Source organism: Oenanthe melanoleuca, chromosome 1 (genome assembly GCF_029582105.1).
Source record: "Oenanthe melanoleuca isolate GR-GAL-2019-014 chromosome 1, OMel1.0, whole genome shotgun sequence".
Taxonomy (NCBI): Eukaryota; Metazoa; Chordata; class Aves; order Passeriformes; family Muscicapidae; genus Oenanthe; species Oenanthe melanoleuca.
In genome coordinates, this window is record NC_079333.1 from 98,280,376 (window position 1) to 98,300,151 (window position 19,776).

The following is a 19,776-nucleotide window of genomic DNA, read 5'->3' on the forward strand; positions in this document are numbered from 1 at the left end:
TTCACAAGGTATTTCATGCTAATTTTTCAGTGACCTGTAATTGTATCAATTTTTTATATATTTAGAAGCTTAAAAATGATCTTCACAAAGTTATTGAGTCAAGTTAATATACAAAAGATGTCTGTCAGACTCATAAAACTTTGTCGTGATATATATGCTTTTTTTTTTTGTTTTCTCTTTACAGTAAGTAATATATGTCAGTACTTAGTGTTGTAAAAATATCCGAGTCATACTCTGAGAGGCAAAGAGGCTCTCAGAGTGCTCACACACTTGGTTGCCAAGTGGGAATTTGTATAGGTTGGAATCTGGACTGCTTTGCAGCACTGAAACACTGAAACACTTTGGTAGGTTGTTAAGCAGAGAGTGAAAGCTCCTTTATTATTTTGTCTGTGTAGTAAACTGACTTGCAATGCTCTCCCTGTGAACAGATAGACCCTGATAGTAAAATCCTGGCTGTATTGAAGTCAGTGGGGAAACTTCCATGCACAAGGAGTGGTGGAAGTTGTCCCAGCCTGGCTCCTGTGCCTCAGAGCCTGCTCTCTCTGGCTGCTGGGATAGAAAAGTCATCATGACTTACCCTAAAGCACCCTCTGAGAGCCTCTTGCCTGTGATGGAGGGAGAGGAGCCCTGCAGTGATGAGTTTCCTTCATTTACCCAACAGGCTGAGTGCTTAATGATGCCTGGGGGAAGGACCCCATTGCCTCTTTTCTTCCTGTACACATGGCTGTTTAATATGCAGATTAGAGAGAGGAGTTAAATGAGCCTTTAAGCCATAAAAATTTGTGCATGGTGGATTTATGGTGGATTCATGTGCAATTGCCACATGGCTGGTTCCTGTACATTTGTCACATTTCATTTGACTCCCTGTGCTTGCCTCCTGGAAGGCTGGTGGTCTCTTACACATACTTTTAATCCTATCAAGGGGAAAATAATGACATCATTATCAAAGAGTAAGCAAGCTGTAGAAACGTTTTCCACTTCCTTGTGCTGTATAAATAAGAAGTCTCCCAACTGCTGTTAAATATTACACAAGTGATATTTACTGCAAATTTAGAAACCTGCTCTCAATATGATACTTTCTGACTTGTCAGTTGTGTAAATAAATTGGGCTGTGTGCTGGGCTCAGCTGAAAAGGTTTGCACCTGATGCAAAGCTCCTAGGAGGAACCCCAGCCAGAGGGACTCCCAAGGATTTCAGAAGACTTCCTGTGTTCTCCCATGGGTTTTGCTTTGGCTATAGGAAACAGTTTCCCTAACCAGGAGCCAAACATCCTTCACTGCCAGCATCAGCTTTGTCTTCTTATTTCCTCAGATTGCTAAACCACACAAATTGTGGTAGTGCCTTTTAAGTAACAAATACAATAATGTAACAATTCCTCCTCTCTCTCTCTCTCTCTCTCTCTATCTATCTATCTATCTATCTATCTATCTGTCTATCTCACAAAACACAGATAGCCTTAGACATTAACAAAGCATCCAAGTACTAGAAGCAGCATTACCTTTTGAGTTTGCTTTCAAAAAAGACAGACTCTGTTATCTACTAGGGTTTTATATTACCTTTATAAAAACATCTCTGTAGTGTCCGACTATTTTATTCTCATGTTTAGAAATCTCATTCTCACAGATGTGAAAGTCCCAAAGCAGGTGATGAACTCATGCAGAACATTTGGGATTCACCAGATTTGTTTTAGTAGCTGACGTAGCAAAAATTAAAATTTATGGATTTTGCTCTTTCCTTTTCCAAAGCTAGTTTTAACTAGCTTTGAAACATGCGAAAAGAAAAGTTTCTGATTCCTTGCAAAGTTTAGTCAGTTGGACCTGACAACACCACCAGGAAAAATTTAGACACTCTTGATTACATACAAACTTGCAGATGAATTGTTCTCCCTTCCTGGCTTTTCAATCTCCCTCCACACCACAGCATTTAAAATATTATGAAAGACTGCTGAACCTTCTGGCAAAGTGAGAAAACATTCTGTTGAGAGTTAATTTGGCTCATTTCATGTTTCCCATTCAGCATTTTTCTTCCATTGTTTTTTTTATTACTAGGGCAATTTGCATGACAATGGGATCTTTCTTGCTTAACAGATCATCTGCTCCTGCTGCTAATTTCCTACCTGAAGTTGTTATCTTCTGTTTGTGACATCTTAATTATCTCAACCACAATTAATTGTGATGTCACAAATGCAGGATTATGACTTTGGGTTGGAAGTGAGATTGAGAAATTGGAGGAGTTTGAAGATGAAAATAGGCTTTTTTCCTTGAAAAATAAAAAGGGGACAGAATGACTTTGGTTAAATGGAGGCAATTCTCCATTACCTTTCTTCTTCAAGTTGTGGAACAGCTGGTTTTTTTGTCTTGCTGTATAGGAGGCTCTGCTATTTTGAGATAATGTGAAGTGGGAGAAGGGGAAAGGATATGTGGAGGAAGGGGAATCTTCCCTTGAGCAGTCAGTCCCTGCAGCAAGAAGGAAATAAAAGTCCTTGGACCCATTAGAGGTCCAGGCTCTGCTCACAGAGAGCAGAATGCTGGGTTGGTATGTTTGTACTTAGTTTAAAGGCCAATTATTTATTGCTTTTCATATCTTGCAATATTCATTTGACTTTTGACATCAGAGTTTGATGACCATGGAGGAGCATTTTTTGAGGGGTGAGGGGAATTTCAAAGAATTATGGAATAATTACATTCAGTATCCTGTAAACATAAAAAATTGAAGTTTTGTGCTATCCTAGTCAATCATAGCTGTAATTTATCCTATTTGTCACATTTCACTACTTGGTATGTCATCTTATCTCTATATACTTCTGCTTTTCTTCTGGAAACCTGTTTCCACAGAGATTCTGGGTGACTGAGTGTCCTGCTGGTGTTTTTGTGAGGACATTGCCAAGGCTGCTTGTACACTCACACCATGATTTACAGAGTGGGAATCATCCACACCCAGTTCACACTGTTTGCACAGATTGTGCATAAAAACTGGGACCAAGTCACGACTGAAAGAGGATTAATGAAAAGTGAAGTGTCTTATTTTAACACCTCTGCTGACATTAGGGAAAGGGCAAAGACTCAAAGTAAAGGAGGGAAGCTGGAGAACTAAACACAGAACAGCCCTTTGGATTTCAGAAAGCTGGGAGCAGGGCTGATTCACATCTGTGCACCAAATCTATTTTAGCAGTTGGATGTGTACCAGCCACTGTGCCATAGCAAAACAGGCTGTTTCCTCTTGTCCTTTGGAAAACATTGTACAAACAGGCATTTGACCATCTGATTAGCACAAACCCTGTGGGGAAAATCAGCTGTTAGGATTTTGCACTCAGACACGTTGCTGTGAGGACGCAGAAGCTCTGCAGGCAGCCCCAGACCCACTGTGATAATCTGACTGCAGAATCTGGACCCTCTGCTCACTCGTGGCACCAAGTGTACCTTGTAGGCAAGTTCTTTTGTAGTTAAATTAGGATGGCTCCAGGGAAGCATAGTAATACAAAGTGGAAACTGAGCAAGAAAGATAAAAAGGTGTGTGCTGAGAAGTGGTTTTTATCTGTCAAAACTTTTTTTCTCTTTTTCTTTTTCAAAGGCAAAAGCAGTTATGGCGAAAGTTGGTTACCCTCAGTTTATAATGAATGACACATACATTAATGAAGACATCAAAACAGTAAGTGTCAGCCTTGCAGCTTTATTCATTTATTGCAGCCATTCTTTGCTCTGTTTTGCTGCTGTCTAAAATCAAAGCTAGTCCTTTGTTTGGCATGCACCTGGACTCGTGCTTGCCTGGTTATTTTTATTTTATTTTTGAAGTGTGCTAGCTCTAAATTGTGTCTAAAAAGTCGATGCTGTTGTATCTAAGTGAGATCATGAGGCCTGGTGGGAGTAAAATCTGCCTAGGTGCAAAGAGCCTTCCTGCTATTAAGCATTTTAAAGGTTAAGCACATATTTTACATTTAGTTATAAAAATGGAACAAACCAAAAGCATTTCTTCTCAAAATAATGATTTTCAAAAAGATTAATGCATTTTACCTCAGAATATCACAATTTAGGATGCCCTCTATAAGTTCTCCTCGTCTCTTCAGGCTATGAATTTAATTTACAATTGATGCTTATAATCATGCCAAGAGGTCCTAACCAATGTATAGGCTTGTTGTGCTGCCTGCTGGGCAAGGATACTGTGGGGAACTCCTTCCTACCCCAGTACCTGTTCAGCCTAACTAAGGCAGGAAGGAGATTAATAATAATAATAATAATAATAATAATAATAATATACTATTTTCCAGCTGTGGCATGCATTTGATTAATTGTATTGCTGAAAGTCACAGGCAAAATAGAAGTACAAGTTCACTCCTGAGCCAGTAAAATTCAAGAGTGATCATCCTCTTTGCCAGAGCACATCAACAAACACTAAATAGAGGCATCTTGTATTGAGAGAACAAACTCTTCCAGCCTAGTCCTTGTCCAGGGAAACTGTAGGGTGAGATGGTGAAAACTGTAATGAGACAGAGCATGTGACCAACTCTGTCACTCAGTGTATGGAGCTATTTGCTCAGATAAGTGGCAATGTCTGGTGAAAAACACTTGTTAACCATGCTTGCAAAACCATAGTTTATATCTGAAGAGCAACATCCTCACAAATCCTAGAATAGTTCTAAACTGATGACAGGGATTTATAACCTATTAACATCCCTTTTCCTTGCCTGTTTAGTTTTGTGTGTGTGAATGCTTTAGATTTGGAAACTTATGGAAGAATGGAGCCCTATGGCTGTAAATATTTAATGTGGCAGAACTCTCAGAAGGCACAGAATATGAACTTTTTGTTATAAAATGTAAAGCAAACTGAAAAAGGGGACTACATTACATTGTTGGAAGTGGTTTAAAAATGCATTTTTAACAATCAAAGTAAGCCTACTTCCTCCTGGAAAAGAGGCTCTCTTAATAACAGCCATGGAAATGTGCAGTGTGCAATCCACTGTTGGGTGCTTATGATTCCTTCAGCAGCACTCTGCACAGTGAAGAGCTTTCCCAGTGCTCCAGACCCTTGTGCAGATCTGTTCAGCCACTGTTTTTTTTTTTTTACTAAGCTCATAAAATATTTATTCTTCTTACCAAGTATGAAAATTTTACTTGCTTTGATAATCGCTAAAAAATTAGGTGATTATCTCATATAAAATAAGTGTTCTGCTTGTTTTTGTCAGCTTTTGTTTCTTTGGACATGCTTTAAAAATGTCTGTGCTTTCTTGATGCAGCTGAAGTTTACAGAAAGTGATTATTTTGGCAATGTATTGCAAACTCGCAAATATGCAGCCCAATCTGATTTCTACTGGCTTAGGAAAGAAGTTCCAAAAACAGAGTGAGTAGACAAAAGGCAAATTTACATAATCTTCTAACAATATTTTAGCTTATATTATTTAATTTATGTATCAAATACTGTTATATATCAAGTTTTAATAGAATTATGTTAACAGCATTATGTTATGACACAGAAAGCCTATGGGCAAACTCCTATTATTCAGAAACTCCTGTGGATTTTTTTTTGTAAGTTCTAGGCATCCCTGTTCATATGCAGAGTAGTCACATGCTTGAAGCTTAAACTTAATTTAATGAAAAAAGGGGTAATTGAATCACAATTAAAAATGGATTATGTCTCTTAGTCACAGAGTTTGAAATGGTACAGCAGGGATTTATGAAATTTTGTAGGAATGAAATCATAGTAAGACAATGTTATTATTAGTAATATAAATCAGCATTGTTAGTTACCTGCTGTTGATAGCAATGATACAGAATGAAATTTAATTTAATCTATATATGTTATTTTTATTTATTTGTAAACATGAGAGTACAGATTGTGTCACAAACTGTCATAAAATACATGAGAGAATAATTCTTTTTTCTTACTGGTGGGTAATCAAATCCTTAAAATGTAAATTAAAACCTAAGCAGAACTTAATTAGTCTAATCATGCTATTTAAAACTTACTCCTTCTACACACAGACTTTGAAATCAGGTATTTCCTTAGGACTCCAGAAATCCTACTCACACTGAACCATGCCTTTTTCCAGGGGTGGCTCTGTGCTGTGAGGCAGGGGGACAAAGGAAGGCTGTTCCTGGTTGGAGTGGTTTTATCTGGCCTGTGTGTTCAAGGTGTTATTTATAGCTTAGATTTAATCCTGAATTTTACCTTCTCATCACAGCTTTCTCTGACATTGCACTGGTCAGCCCCAGGGGATGATTTTAGGGGTTTTCCTGGATGTCAGGACTAGACCATGATGGTGTATTCTTGTTGCTGTAAGGCTTGGAAGTGGAGAAAAAATACAGTAACACAGGTTTTTAGAAAGTAGAAGGAGTGATTTATTGTAGAAGTAGACACCATTTTATAGACTAGTTTGCAGAATGAAGGATAGAATTAAGTTTATTAAGTCTAAGGAAGGTAACACTTTTTGTAAACACGTTTTTACTAAAATATTACATTTTTTACACACTTTTCTTGTTTACAACACTGGGTGCTAAACTTTGTTATTAATTTTTTCTTTTCTGTTTTCCTTTGAGTAGCTTGGGAAAACTCAAACTGCTTATTTTCCCTGACTCCCACCAGCATCCACATATTCTCTTCAGAGCAGCAGTTCCAGAGAGCAGTGGAACAGCCCTGGCCCCTCTGGAGCAGTGGTCAGCCTTGGGGCAGAACCTGTGGGTTCTTGGCACAATGGGAAAATTCCCCTGTAAGGAAACCAGTGGGGAGGCAGCCCCTGACTCAGGGACTGTGGTCTGAGAGCTGTCACATGGGTGTGCTTAAAAAATCAAAGTGTTACCCAATTCCCACTACAAGACTGAACACCTTCTCTTGCCTGTCTTTATCATCTTATTTCCAGGACTACATAATAGCCAGCCCCTCATCACCTTTGTAGTGCTTTTCTTGTCAGCCCTCAGAGCACATCCAGGCCTGGGGATGCCAGTTTGATTTCTGGTCCCTTCCCTTTGTTAGCACTGCCATTTGCTCTGCCTTCTGCAGGGCTGGAGGTAATCTCCACCTGAGCCCTGGCAGGAAGGGATAATTACAGCTCCTGCTGGGACATTATTCTGTCTCTGCAACTGTTCAGTGATAAAAAAGGGCTCTGAAAGTGGTGTCACTCTGCCTGCTGCGGGACACCAAGACACAAAGAGTCTTTGCTGCCTCCAGTAATTTTTAAAAAAATTTATTAAAATAAAGCAGTAACTCTCACGTATCATCTGAGGCATGTCAAACCTGGCCTCAAAAATACCAGCCACTTTTAAGCCACTTCCCACTTTAAAATTAGCATACTCCACTGCTTTCTCATGCTTTTACCTCTCTTTTTTCCTCATTTTTCTGTTCTGTTTTATAAAGTTTTACATTTCACAGAACACAGAATTTTTGATGAAACTTGGTGTTATGTTAATAGCTAATTGCCCTTGGGTTTTTGTTTCTATTTGCTTCATTTCTTCTTTTCCCTAGTTTAGTAGCTGTTAGCATAACATTTATATTTCAAGATAGATGTTATATGATCATCAAAGTTGTGGTCTGAAAAAGGTAAATGAGTGTTTAAGGAAATGAAATAAAATTTGCTAAAGTGATATTACACCCAAAAGGTAAAACACTAGATTCTTTTAGCAGACAGTCCATGTTTTCCAATAATATTATTTCAAACTGGAATCACTTTCCTCAGCTAAATGTGAAATTAAAATGATAGTTCAGTCAAAGCACCAGGGAAAGACTCTCAGGGGATGGACAGAGGAGAATGGAGATACAAGACAAAGCAGTTGGATAAAACAGGAGGAAATATGGATAACAAAGTGGAAAAGAATTGTTTTGAAAATTCAACAGTCTTTAATCTTAAAAAAAGGGAAAAACAACCTAAAGCAGGAGTAATTATCAAAAATCTTTATTCTCTCTTCTGTTCCCTCCATCCCTGGCAGAAGGGAGGATGGGGGAGCTCAGATGGGGCAGTGCTCAGGCCGTGGGTGGTGGGACATAGCCAGCCCTGCTGGTGCCAGAGAGCTGTGGCAAGGCACTGGGCTGCTGGGGTTGCCAGCCCTGGGCCAGGCTCCCCTGAGGACACCCCAGCTCTGGGAGGTGTCCCTGTGCTCCACACCAGCTTTGGTGCCAGCTGGGGACATGACTGTCACCTTCACAGCTGGCTCTGTCAAACAAGAAAAAAGTGCTCAGGTATCAGCAGAGAGAAACATGAAAGGGATTTGTGCAGGAGCTGAGGAATATGGTGCACAAAGCAGCACAGGTTAGGCTGAGAGGCTCAGTGGAGAGTCTGGAAGGGGCAGTGTGGGATGGGTGAAGACAATCATTATAGCCCAGGTGAAATACAGCTGGAGCAGAGGAAAGTGAAAGGCAGTACAGGGGGAAGTGATGGTGATGTGGAAAGGAAAAATTAAGGAGAGTCAGAGTTTTATTTGCATTTGCCTATCCATCCATGGAGCCATACACATTCCTACATACAAATATATGTGTGTATGTGCATGTACAAACAGAGATGGAATCTGTCCTTCTTAATGTGGACACTGCTGAAGGCTCGTGGAAAAGTCCAACTTAGATTTTTCCCAGGCTGTGGGCTTGCTCAGCTCCAGCTTGGATCTTTTCCAGGTTGGGGACTTTTCTCAGAGACAAACAAGAGAAGGAAGAATGAATTACACAGATAAACACCTGGTGTTGATCACCAAGCTGTGTGTGTGTCTCATGTTGTTTTGCAGAAAACGTTTTCAAAGAAGTGTTGCCTTCTTGGACCAATGAACCTTTTCTGTTTTGTTTTGCACTATCTTATAGAAATGCCATGGCTTTTCAATATATCACTTTTTCCTGCTGCTTGGAAGAAGTCATGTGTGTGTTGCTGCATTATTCACTGTTCTTAATCAGAGAGTGACATCTAAACACTGATATCATACTTGCAAATAACAAAACATCAGAGTACTTCTTGGGCACATCACTTCATTATTATTCATCTTTCTTCTTTGAAGTCAGCATATAATCTAAGATTTTTAGACCTGGCCAAATCTTTCTCTGTTTTTCAGTGCTGGGGATGTAGACATCTGGTACCCTGATAAGAGGATACAGAGGAAGTATGCTATGAAAGGATTCTGGGGTCTCCCCCAGGACCTATCCCTGTTTTTCCTGACCCCTATTTTCCTATTGTGTGTAAGCCCTGGCTCTTGGTTTGCCACAAGGGAGGGGCAGCTCTGAGAGGTTCTGGGCACCACTGAGCACACTGTAAAAGCTTCTTCCACAAAAAGGGAAAATCAGCCATCAAAAACACTGGGCAGGTTGTTGGAGAGATGCTGCTGGAAATGCTGTGGCTGGGACCTGCCCTGGAAAGGAGAGGCTGGAAAGGAGCCTCCTGGAGCCTTTTCCTGGTCTTTGAACCTCATTTAAAGCAGTGATGTGGCACTGAAGGCTGGACCCAGCCTTACCATCCTAGTTGTTTGCCCATTCCTAAGGGAGACAGATGGCAGCCTGGCCTAGGATAATAACCTGTTTCTACGTAGGAAAATATATAAAAGAGGCCAACAATGAGAAGGGGAAATACAATTTTGAAAGTCACCTTGAAGGTTACCTCCCATTTAGAAGTTTTCTTTATAGTATTTTCTTTGGAAGACATTTTCCAGCTTTCTGAAACTTTGTACAGCTTGTCACTTCTAACCAGCTGAATTCTTTGTATATTCCCAAGTTAATTTTCCTTTTTTATATGATTATTTATTTATTTCTAACTTTGAATGTCAAACAGCAAATTGAATGATTTCTCCCAACTCAAAAAACTGGGGATCAATTTGCAAATTCAGTTTGTGCTTTACAGAGAATTAAATAAACTAATTAGCTTTTTCCTGTGTAGTAAATGTTCCCAACCACCCCTGTTCATGATTGGCAATATAGCACATTATACTCCTAACACAGAAAGAAAATATCAGAGAGAAAACTACAGCCTCAAGAACACAGACTATAAGAGTTTCTGCCCACTTGCTGTCTCAGTGTATGTTTCACATTTTGTTTTTACAAGGGAAATCTCAACCTTAAAAGTGTCAACTCTGCAGAATTAGGTTTTGGCTGCTGCAGTAGATAGGTAACGTTACAGGACATCATTCAAAGCTGTCCCTTTTCCACAAATTATAGCAAGTGGAAACAGTATAAGCATTTCAAGAATTTCTATTTATTTACTTTGTAATTAATAAGAGCTTGGAATGTGTAATGCCTTTCTTTTTTTCTATCCTTCTGTTAAGCACACAGAAATCATAACCAGACCTAGAGCAAATGCTCAGGGAATCTGACTTCAAACAGGAATGGAAGAGTTGTTTCTAGATTTGCTTCTCCTTAAAATTTAGCAGCAAAAGCTATTTATTACACACCTTCATGCTGTAATTTGGTGTGTTGTTAGTTAGGGACTGTCCCTGAAAGCTCAGTCATTTCAAGGAGCTCACTGAAAGAGCATGGCAGATGAGAAGTGAAGTTGTTCTGCTTGTCTGGATGGAAGCAGTCTTGGTTATTCCTACTCTTTTGTGGAAAACACTTCCTAAGTCTTTTTGAGAGGGCTCAGAATGGTACAACAAAATGCTGGAATGGAAATATGCTTCTGGCCATGTGTCAAATATGAAATACTCTGCTTGTTTCTAGAGAACTCTCATTCCTCCTGACTCCTAGTATGGCTGCTAAGTGTCCTCTTCCCAACTGCTCAAAAGCATAAGGAATTTATACAGAGTCATTCTTGAGGCCTCTTTATGAAAGAGCAATTTGTAAAGAACTGAGTTCAGTTTTACATGGGAAAATCAAGGCTGCTCTCAGTCTCTGGCTCATGCTAAGCTCACAAACAGGATGGGCTCTGCTGGGGTGGTGGCAGGTCAGGAGAACAGCAGCAGTCTCAGGACAGGGATGCTGTGATTTGTCTTAACCTGCAGGCTACAAGTCTGTGAGTTCACAGGTATGAAAGTATGGCCAGAGGATGGTGTGATGCCCTCCCTCAGTAAATGTGGACAAATGCTGCCAGCATTCACTGCTGCTCTTGTGCAGAGTGAGGTGTGCTGTGGGGACAAGTGCCTGCATCACCAGCTCCTCCCCAGTAAATCAAGTGCAGACTTGTGCAGTCACAGAGCTGTCTCCAGGCAGTGAAGAGCTCTTTGCTGCTGCATGTGCTGGTTCCTCTCTGCAGCTACCTGTGGTAACCCCCCAGAAGATGGAGAGAAGAACCACTGCACATTAATCTGTTTTGAAGTATCTGTTACACATCTCAGGCCCTTGATCCTCTGACTGGAAATAAAAGGCTAAAAGGAATTTGCTAAAAGAGAGCATTTTCTGTCCCAGAAGCCTTTTTCATGCTTCAAAATTGCTGCTTGAGAACAGAAAGGCTGTTTTAAGCAGAGCAAGCCAAGAGGGTGAGGTGCAAGTCACAACACCAGGTGTCTTTGCCCAAACTTACAGTAAAATATAAATTGAAGCATTGACTGTTTCAGATGGGTGCTTTTCAGATGGGCCTTCTCCCCAAAAAAGGGACTCAAGAAAGGGACAGTCCTCCAGATTTACAGCTAAGCCTGGAGCACAGGTCCCAAGGCATAAATGATAGGCTTGCATCCCCCAAAACAGCTCAGCTGATTGCTGCTGTGAACAAACATGAAATTGAAATGTAGTTAATTAAACCCCTAATTTTTTTCATTATCCCCTCACTATATACATTCTTTCTTCAATTTTCCATTATCTCACTACATTACCTCTAACATTTAATCTCCTTGTTATGAAGAAAGCAGAAAACAGACCAGAAAACAACCTCCCCCTGCTCCTCCCCTTCACTATCTCCTAATAAACAAAACAGGGAGAGTCATCTCTGACAATTAGAGCCTGTTATGTGAAGGATGGTTAAAATATGTACATGACATCACTCTTTTAGCCTTCATTGATTAGTTTTTCTAGTTGATGCATTGCAAAATAAGCTGCTCAGCCTGGAGAATAAAACAAGCAGTTGAATTTATTGATAAAAGACAAAATGCTGTCATTTTAAAACCCTCCTCTTTGTTACATGGTTTAAGTGAGGGCATCAGTTGTCAGAAAAACAGTCAGGATCTGCAGATGACTCTTTATTAATGGGGCTATTTTAAAGCATGAATTGTGAATATATTGTTACTGATATCACACATTTTCAATATTCTGACAGATTTTCCTTTGTCTTACTCATTGTTTTACAGCTTCTTTCTCTTCTCTTTAAAACAAAATTTCCAAAGCAATTACATTGCTTTCACATGTCTTTATAAAACTTTTGAGTAATATTTTGCTAATGACATCAGGATGTTCCTGTTTGGACATTTACTAGAGTTACTTCTAAGTTATTAAGAACTAACCACTAATTATCAATACCTTTATTTCTTTTACTTCACCTCTTTCTTATAAAATCATATAGTGAAATCTTGGGCTCACTGAACTCAGAATTTCATCTGAGGGGATTTGGGTCTTGCTGAAGTCAGTCAAGATTTTCCATTCATGTGGTTGAAGCCACTGTCAATATAGAGGAGCTTAAGCTAAGGAGATTCATTTGCTATTCATAGAATCAAAGAATATCCTGAGTGGGAAGGAACTCACCAGGATCATCAAAGTCCAACTCCTATTCAAATCTAGGGTTTCTTCCAGTATATATGAGAAATCAAACTATGGGAAGAAATGCCTGGCAAGAGGTCTGTTTGTTTAGGATGGTAATATACAGAACATGAAGCTGTTTATTTTGAATTTACATTCCCAGAAATTACCTGTTCATGTAGCTGTCATAATCCTAATTTTTCAAGTAGTTGTTCAGCAAAGCCTCTAAAGCCACTTTACTTGCTTCAAAATGCTCTCTAATTTTAACAGGGAGTTCTTTCTCGTATTTGAAAGACACCCAAGAGAGTTTTTACAGCTGCTGTTGGTACTGCAGCCTCTGCTGGGTGAATTTTGTTTCATCAGCATGGCTGGCCTCACAAGCACAGTGGTCATTTAAAAATTAAACAGATCACATGATAGGAGCACTAAGAATTGCTCCTGTTGGGCATTCATTGACTGTACACAGTTAAAGTCATTAAACAATAGATTTCAATGTTCTAGGAAGTGTAGGTAGCATGTACTGAAAAGGAGAAGTACTTAAAATTTAATGTGTCTTAATTACTCAATGTTTTTACTTCCTTCTACTGAGTTCAATTTTTGGTTTTGCTCCTTTGATTCATAAAGGTGAATGTTAATGTACTGACAAACAATTTATTTTGTTCTTACTACAGGTGGTTTACAAGCCCAACTACTGTGAATGCTTTTTATAGTGCATCTACCAACCAGATCAGTGAGTATCTTTCTTCTGAGCCTCCTTATAAAGTGCCTGTTTGGGAATGTATGTATCAGGCTTCAGATAACAGCTGTACATATTGTGTGGCTTGTGACTGAAAATTAAAATTCAAACCTGGTAATTCAGCTGTGAGACTTAAGTGAGGAGATCATTCTGGAAAACCCAGAGCTCCCACAGATTGGAACTACTGTTGCTCCATGAGTTACCCTGTACCAGGTAGGGTACAGTGACCCTGTGTGTGTGTGTGTTTGTGTGTGTTTGTACTCTCTCCATTGTGAATGATAGCTTAAATCACTTTTATTAAAGCCTAACGTTTCTATCTTCTGTTTTCTGTAGCAAAAACATGTGTACACACATCTCAATAAGTACACAGTGATAGCAGTTCTGTCCTCTAGTATTGACAGACATGTAACAATAAATGTGACTAGAGAAGACTGTGATATAGACCAGAAAACATAAAGTCTATCTAGTGGATTTGTTCAATTCCTTCAAGGACAAGGAGTGATATCTGTAGTTAACTGAAAATTCTCACCTGTGTGTGCAGTACTACCTGTCTCACTCTAATTTTTGTCACCAGTTGTCTTTAGATAGCATATGTTCTAGTGTGGAAACAAATAATTTAAAAGAGCTGAGTTTTTTCAAAGATGAGTTTTGATTTTGGATGTTCATTTCTGTTTGCTTTATGGGGCTTTGAACTTAAATTTTCCAACAGGCTTTAAATTTCTATACCAAACTTTCTGTGTAAAACTGTGTTACCTTTACCCTGGCAATTCTCTTTACTCTTATTAGCTTTGCATGTTAAATCAACTTTCTTTTTCTATGCCATTGGGGTCTGGAAGGTGACTGCCACCACTTCTGTGGTCCCTAGGGACAGGACTTCAAAAATTACTGAGTGATTCCTCCTTTTTCTCCTGAATCTCTTTTGGTTGCAAAGAGAAAGGCACAAATTTAACATACCACACTGAAGAAGGCAATTTGAGTCTGCTGGTATTTGCTTCTATGAATTTCTGTAAACAGTTTTGGCCTCAAAGCACTCACTTAAATTTTTTTGTCTAACTAGTCTCATTTTTAAAGCATGTATAACAATTAGGAAGTTCTTTTGATTAAAATTAGTGCTAGATTTAGATAGCTCTGCCTTAATTAGAGGGTTGCCTTCATTAGGCAGTTGCATTTTTGATGATCATCTGAGGGAGCACTTGGCTGAGGTGGTCACAGCTCTGAGATACAGAAGAATTAAACTCTGAAGAATTACAGCTGCTCCTCCTCCAGCCACCACTGCTGCTGGAAAGGTTTTGAGTGAGTGGAGATGAAGCCTGCTCAGAGAAAAATGAGAGCCATCACTGTTACACCTTCTTTAATTTTGTGTTCTTTCAAATCTGAGCAGTGCTCAGCTGGCCCAGCTCTCAGCCATGGCACATTAGAGAAAACTGTGATGAGAGGCTGGAGCCACTGAAAGTTTCACACTTGCTGTGTCTGAAAGAGTCAGGGGCAGAATTGCCAAATGTAACCCCTCAGTCATGGGTGTAATTGTATTTTCAGTCACAGCTGCTGACCTTCTCATTCTGCTGGCAAGTGACCTGAAGTTTGGACAGTGACACTCACTCTCAGTCCTTTTAGGAATGTTTCAAAGAGCAAAAGGGTTTAGGTGGCTCTTTCTGAACAGAGTGCTCTTGTACCTGAGAGAGAGGTACAAATGTAACCATGCCCTAAAAATGATGGGCAACAGGAGGGAAGGTTCAGAGACAGGCACAGTTCTGTCTTCCACTGCTGGCTGGTTTGTTCTTATGGGGCAAGAGGCCTGTGAGATGTGGGAGGAGCATTCTCTGGTAGAAGTTGCTGATAAACATTTGACACATCACTACTGATTTCCCATTAATGCTGGTGGGGAAGAACTTCTACCCTACTACTTTGCAGCTGTGTTTTCAGTAATAATCCAGACAAAGTTCTGGGGGCTGCTCACATGCCTCAAGAACTGTGGCATTTTTAAAGTTAAACAACAGGAAAAAGAGTTCTAGAAACCAGAATCATTTGAGAATAAGGATTAAGCTTGAACTCTAGCAAATTAAATACAAAATTGTGATACAGCAAGTCCATAAAGATTTCGAGAACCAAATTTCTAGGAGCATAAGAACTAATAATGAAACCTTTTTGTCAAATTCACTGAGAGAGGAGAGTCTCTGTGGCATAAAAATAAGATAATTCCTTGCATTGAAGAAGTTTGGGAAGTTCTAATCCTGGAGCTTTTTCTTGTGAGAGGTTAGTCCCAAGGGACTTTAGAAGAAATTAATACAATGAACTGTGATAAATATAAGGACCAGATAATATTTTCCCAGGTATTTCAAAGGAACTTAGACAAAAAAATTCCAAACACCCAGCTTTGGTGTATAGCCTATGACTTAGAGTGCCCTCAGCACAGGAAGAATAGGTATGGCAAGTGTCAAATTCTATTTTTGAAAAGACAGCTCAGAGGGATCTGCATAACAAGTAATTTTAGCCTTTATATGTAGAAATCTGGTTGTGACCACAACATGATTTAATAGAGAGAATGAATAAGCATATGATATAATGGTGAAGAGTAGCATGAGAATATGAGATGTTTTTTGCTGATTCTTTTAGAAAAAAAATCATGCTTTCTTAATCCACTGGAGTTTTTTTTCTAAATTCAGAAAGCAAGTATGCTTGATATGGTGATATGTTTTTTCTATAGAACACTTTTGATGTGGCTCTTTCCCAGTAGTACTAATAACTGAAAGTTGTCATGGGACAAGAAAAAAGGCCCTTTCATAAATAATGACTGATTAGAGATAAGAAAAGGAGGTAGGAACCAGTTACTGGTAGTTGGAGGGGTGTGTTGTGAGGATCTGTGCTACTCCCTGCATTAGCAGATGATGCTAAAAGAGGATGCTCTGCTCTGTACAAAAGAACAGAGGGATATAAACCCAGACCAGGAGGACAGTTCCCTCTGCTGCTGGCTGCTGAAGGAGGAATATGTGCTAGCAGAAGAATTACCTCACAGGAGTTTCCTGACACTCTTTCCCTTCCCATCTGCTGCTGATGACTCCTGTAAATGAGTGAGTGGACCAGATATCCTCTGCACCTGCTTGAGTGCCTCTGCTCTTCAGTGACCAAACTGGACTTTAGTGTCTTCAAGACCCATCTTTTTTTGCTCTTTGTAAGTGAGTTTACTAAGAAGAGTTTGAGAAATAACGATTTTAAAATGCATAATAGAATTTGATTATGGAAAGTAGTTTCTATATGAACTGGAAAATCCCCAGTTCCAAAATTTGATTCTAAAAATTAGGCCCATTAGTTTGGAAATGGAAATGTACTGTGTGATGATATTAAAAAACCCACAGCAACTCCAAACTTGATTAGTCACTGGAGACTTCTTGGAAAAGTTTAGAGGAAAAGAAACATCAGTGCCTTGACCCATGGATTCTGAAAAGGAGTGATTGTCAGGTACCTGCACCAGGGAAGGAGAATGTGGATGTCCTGATCACTTCTGAGCTTTAGGCAGCTGCTTTTGCTTCCTGTGTTCAGAGCACAGGGAGGTCTCTGACACTCCTGATGGAAGGATCACTAGTTCTTCTCTCTCAGTAATCTGTGTCACTGATATAAATACTGGAATATGCATGCAAGTCCATGGGATCTCCATATACTGGCAGCTGTTAGTGTTTTTAACTTGACTACTCAGTTACTTGGAAGAAAAGATATTATTTCACTAAAAGAGAAAATTAATAGAGAATAGGTGATTTTAAAAATTACTAGATTTGGGAGAATATAGCAAATCTTGCATATGCAGTAGATGTACCAAATTTTGCTGTCTTTTGGTTCAAACAGTTTTGTGTTTGCTGTTGCTTTGTTTCATTTTCATTACTAAACTATTGATAGTTTAAATGACCAATGATTCTGTTAATATCTCCAGAAGAGGAATAAGTAGCTTCATCAAGGTGAGATGTGGGAAAAACAGCAAAGTTAAAAAAACGTTCCATACAATTTATCTTAATATTATGCAAGTTTACTCCTGATGTATGTGAGTTCTATTTATTTATGTCCTCTTTTTCCATAATTTTGAGTGTCTCACTATGCAAGTTTATAATGGTTGTTAATAATTTTTAATCCTAGTTCAGATAAGTTTTCAAGTTTCTGTGCATTTGCTTGTCAATTTTCCCTTTAATTATAGGTTCTTAATGAGGACAACAGGTATGTGTCATTGCCTTTAGAGTCTCAAAATGTATCTAAGTACACTTCATATCATTTAAGCAGCATGAATACTATCTTTTTAATTATCATAATTGGAACACCAAAAACACATTCCTAAAGGATTATTTTATTTTAATGCACTCTAGAGCAGTCAACAAATATGTGCTGAAAATAGACAAGTGATGATCAAAGTGTGCTAGCATACTTCTGTTCAAGAAAAGATTTTATTTCATTGCAGCACTAAAATATTGGCCTTTGAATATGTTAAGGATAAAAGGGAACTGTTCATCTGACATTTGGTGTTTAGGTTTTTTTTCAAAGTATAAATATGTGTTCCTCTAGAATATATAAAAATAGTCACATTTGTGGGCTGTGAACAGTAATGAAAGGGAGATTTACAGTGAACTGATGCAAATATAAGCAATGCACTTAATCTTGAATAGATGTACTGGATAATTAATGTTGATATTATCTCTGTAAGTTTATATTCATGCTCCTTCTAAGTCATTTGTGCTGTTACTGCAGTTCTCTAGTGAAAGTCAAGAGGCCTCTTTAGAGAGCAGCCTCAATACATGTTACAGGAAGCAGATATAATCTACAACAGAGTTTAAAAATTGCATTCAAATTAACCTCCATAGAGAAAACACAGATGAGAGCTCATATTAGCCAATAAGTGTCATCTTTACAGGAGCATCATGCAGATATTGATGCTGGCAGCTCACTGATGCTGAGAACTCTTATCCTGCCAGGAGCCAGGAAAGTGCTGGCAAACAGCCCCTGGTGCCAGGGCCAGGGCAGGATAAGGGCAATGGGCACAGGGACATTTCTCTTCCCTTAAGAACTGGACTATTTGGAAGGCTATTGATGAAGTAGTTTCAAGTGTGCCATTAGTGTACTGTAGGTTAATGAACATAACAGATTTGGACTGAGCACCTCCTGAGCCCAGTTATTAAGTAAGCCTTAAGTGTCTTAAGTGAGCCCTCATTTTCAATTTCCCCTATTAACTAAAGAACACTTTTTTATTTAACCATGATGCATGATCCTTACCTCCATTATTTGGGGGTCTTTCCTAAAATCCTTATCTATGAATGTATAAAATAGAAGAACTTGTCCTTTGTTCTTCTCCCCCTACCCCTCATTCCCTCACCCCGGGGAATCCACTGAGGATTTTTCCTCATAAAATAAAGATTAAAGTTTCTTGTAAAACAGATTTTTTCACATTTCCTACTCCCTCAGCAGACAGTACTCCTTGGCACCTCACAAACCACACCATGTTTCTCCTCATGTTGCCCCACTGAGGCTGGTAAACACCAGGCACTCTTTTTCTCATGAGCAGAAAAGAGCCTCTCCTCAGGTGAAGCACAAACTGAGCCAAGAATTCAAGCAGAGGCTGCAGAGTCCTCTGCTTTAAGACCATTACTTCCCTTGTATCTCTTTAATGAATCTATTCACTGAGTTCTTCATAAAATTAAGCTTTGTATTAATGCATTGCATGGAGCAGTTGCTGTGCCTTACACAATTGATATTTTCCATCCTTGTTTTCTAGGAGGTTTTCAAAGAGGTTTGTCCACAGGATAAAACTTGTCTTCACATTTAATTCCTGATGTGAATTCAATATTCTTTGGTTACTGACCAGCAGATAGTCTTCTGCTTGTATCTTATCCCTTTAAAACTCTACATGTGCATTCATTCAGTGACACTTGAAAATACAAGTTAGAGCTTTTGAGCACCTCTGAGAGCTGCCAGTGCACCAATTGGCAGAGTACTCTGTACATCACACAGTTTAGCACAGCTGTCTCCCATATCTGTTACTTTGGGATTCACTAGCCTGTAAGAAGTGAACAAACCAACTCATTATTGGAAGTTGCAAAAGCACTAACTGGGAATAAGGCTTTGCCCTTGCTCAGTTAAAAACATCATGCACTATAACTGAATAATGTAATTGAACTATAAAATTCGAATTCATATTTAGATTTGAACTCCAAATTTCCTTGTGATTTGTTGAGTCTTCTCTTGTGTTTTTGGTTTAGTTTCTCCATTATTGTTCTGCATTTTCTCAAGGAATTATCAGATGAAATGTAATTATTTGTGTATTTGTATATAATATAATATTATATTGAGGTAAGGGTATTCATCTGCAAAGTGTGTATAATGATACCATGAAGGTATTAGTTAGTAAATGGATTTATTAATGGCAGTAAAGCCCCTGCAAAATTGGATAAAAAGAAAACACCTCCAAATTTTAAATACATTCTGACAAGCTTTACAGCACCTTGCTGGAGAGAGAT

The 19,776-nt window shown here is 38.9% G+C and overlaps 1 protein-coding gene across 1 annotated transcript in view; it reads left to right on the top strand.

Annotated features, from left to right (window-relative positions):
- The window catches only part of PHEX (phosphate regulating endopeptidase X-linked), a 98,582-nt gene that overhangs the window by 56,884 nt on the left and 21,922 nt on the right, over window positions 1–19,776 (top strand). The window contains exons 13-15 of the mRNA XM_056506024.1: window positions 3,571–3,648; window positions 5,231–5,334; window positions 13,224–13,282. Of these exons, the coding sequence (XP_056361999.1) occupies window positions 3,571–3,648; window positions 5,231–5,334; window positions 13,224–13,282 (241 nt within the window). The remainder of the gene's footprint in view (window positions 1–3,570; window positions 3,649–5,230; window positions 5,335–13,223; window positions 13,283–19,776) is intronic.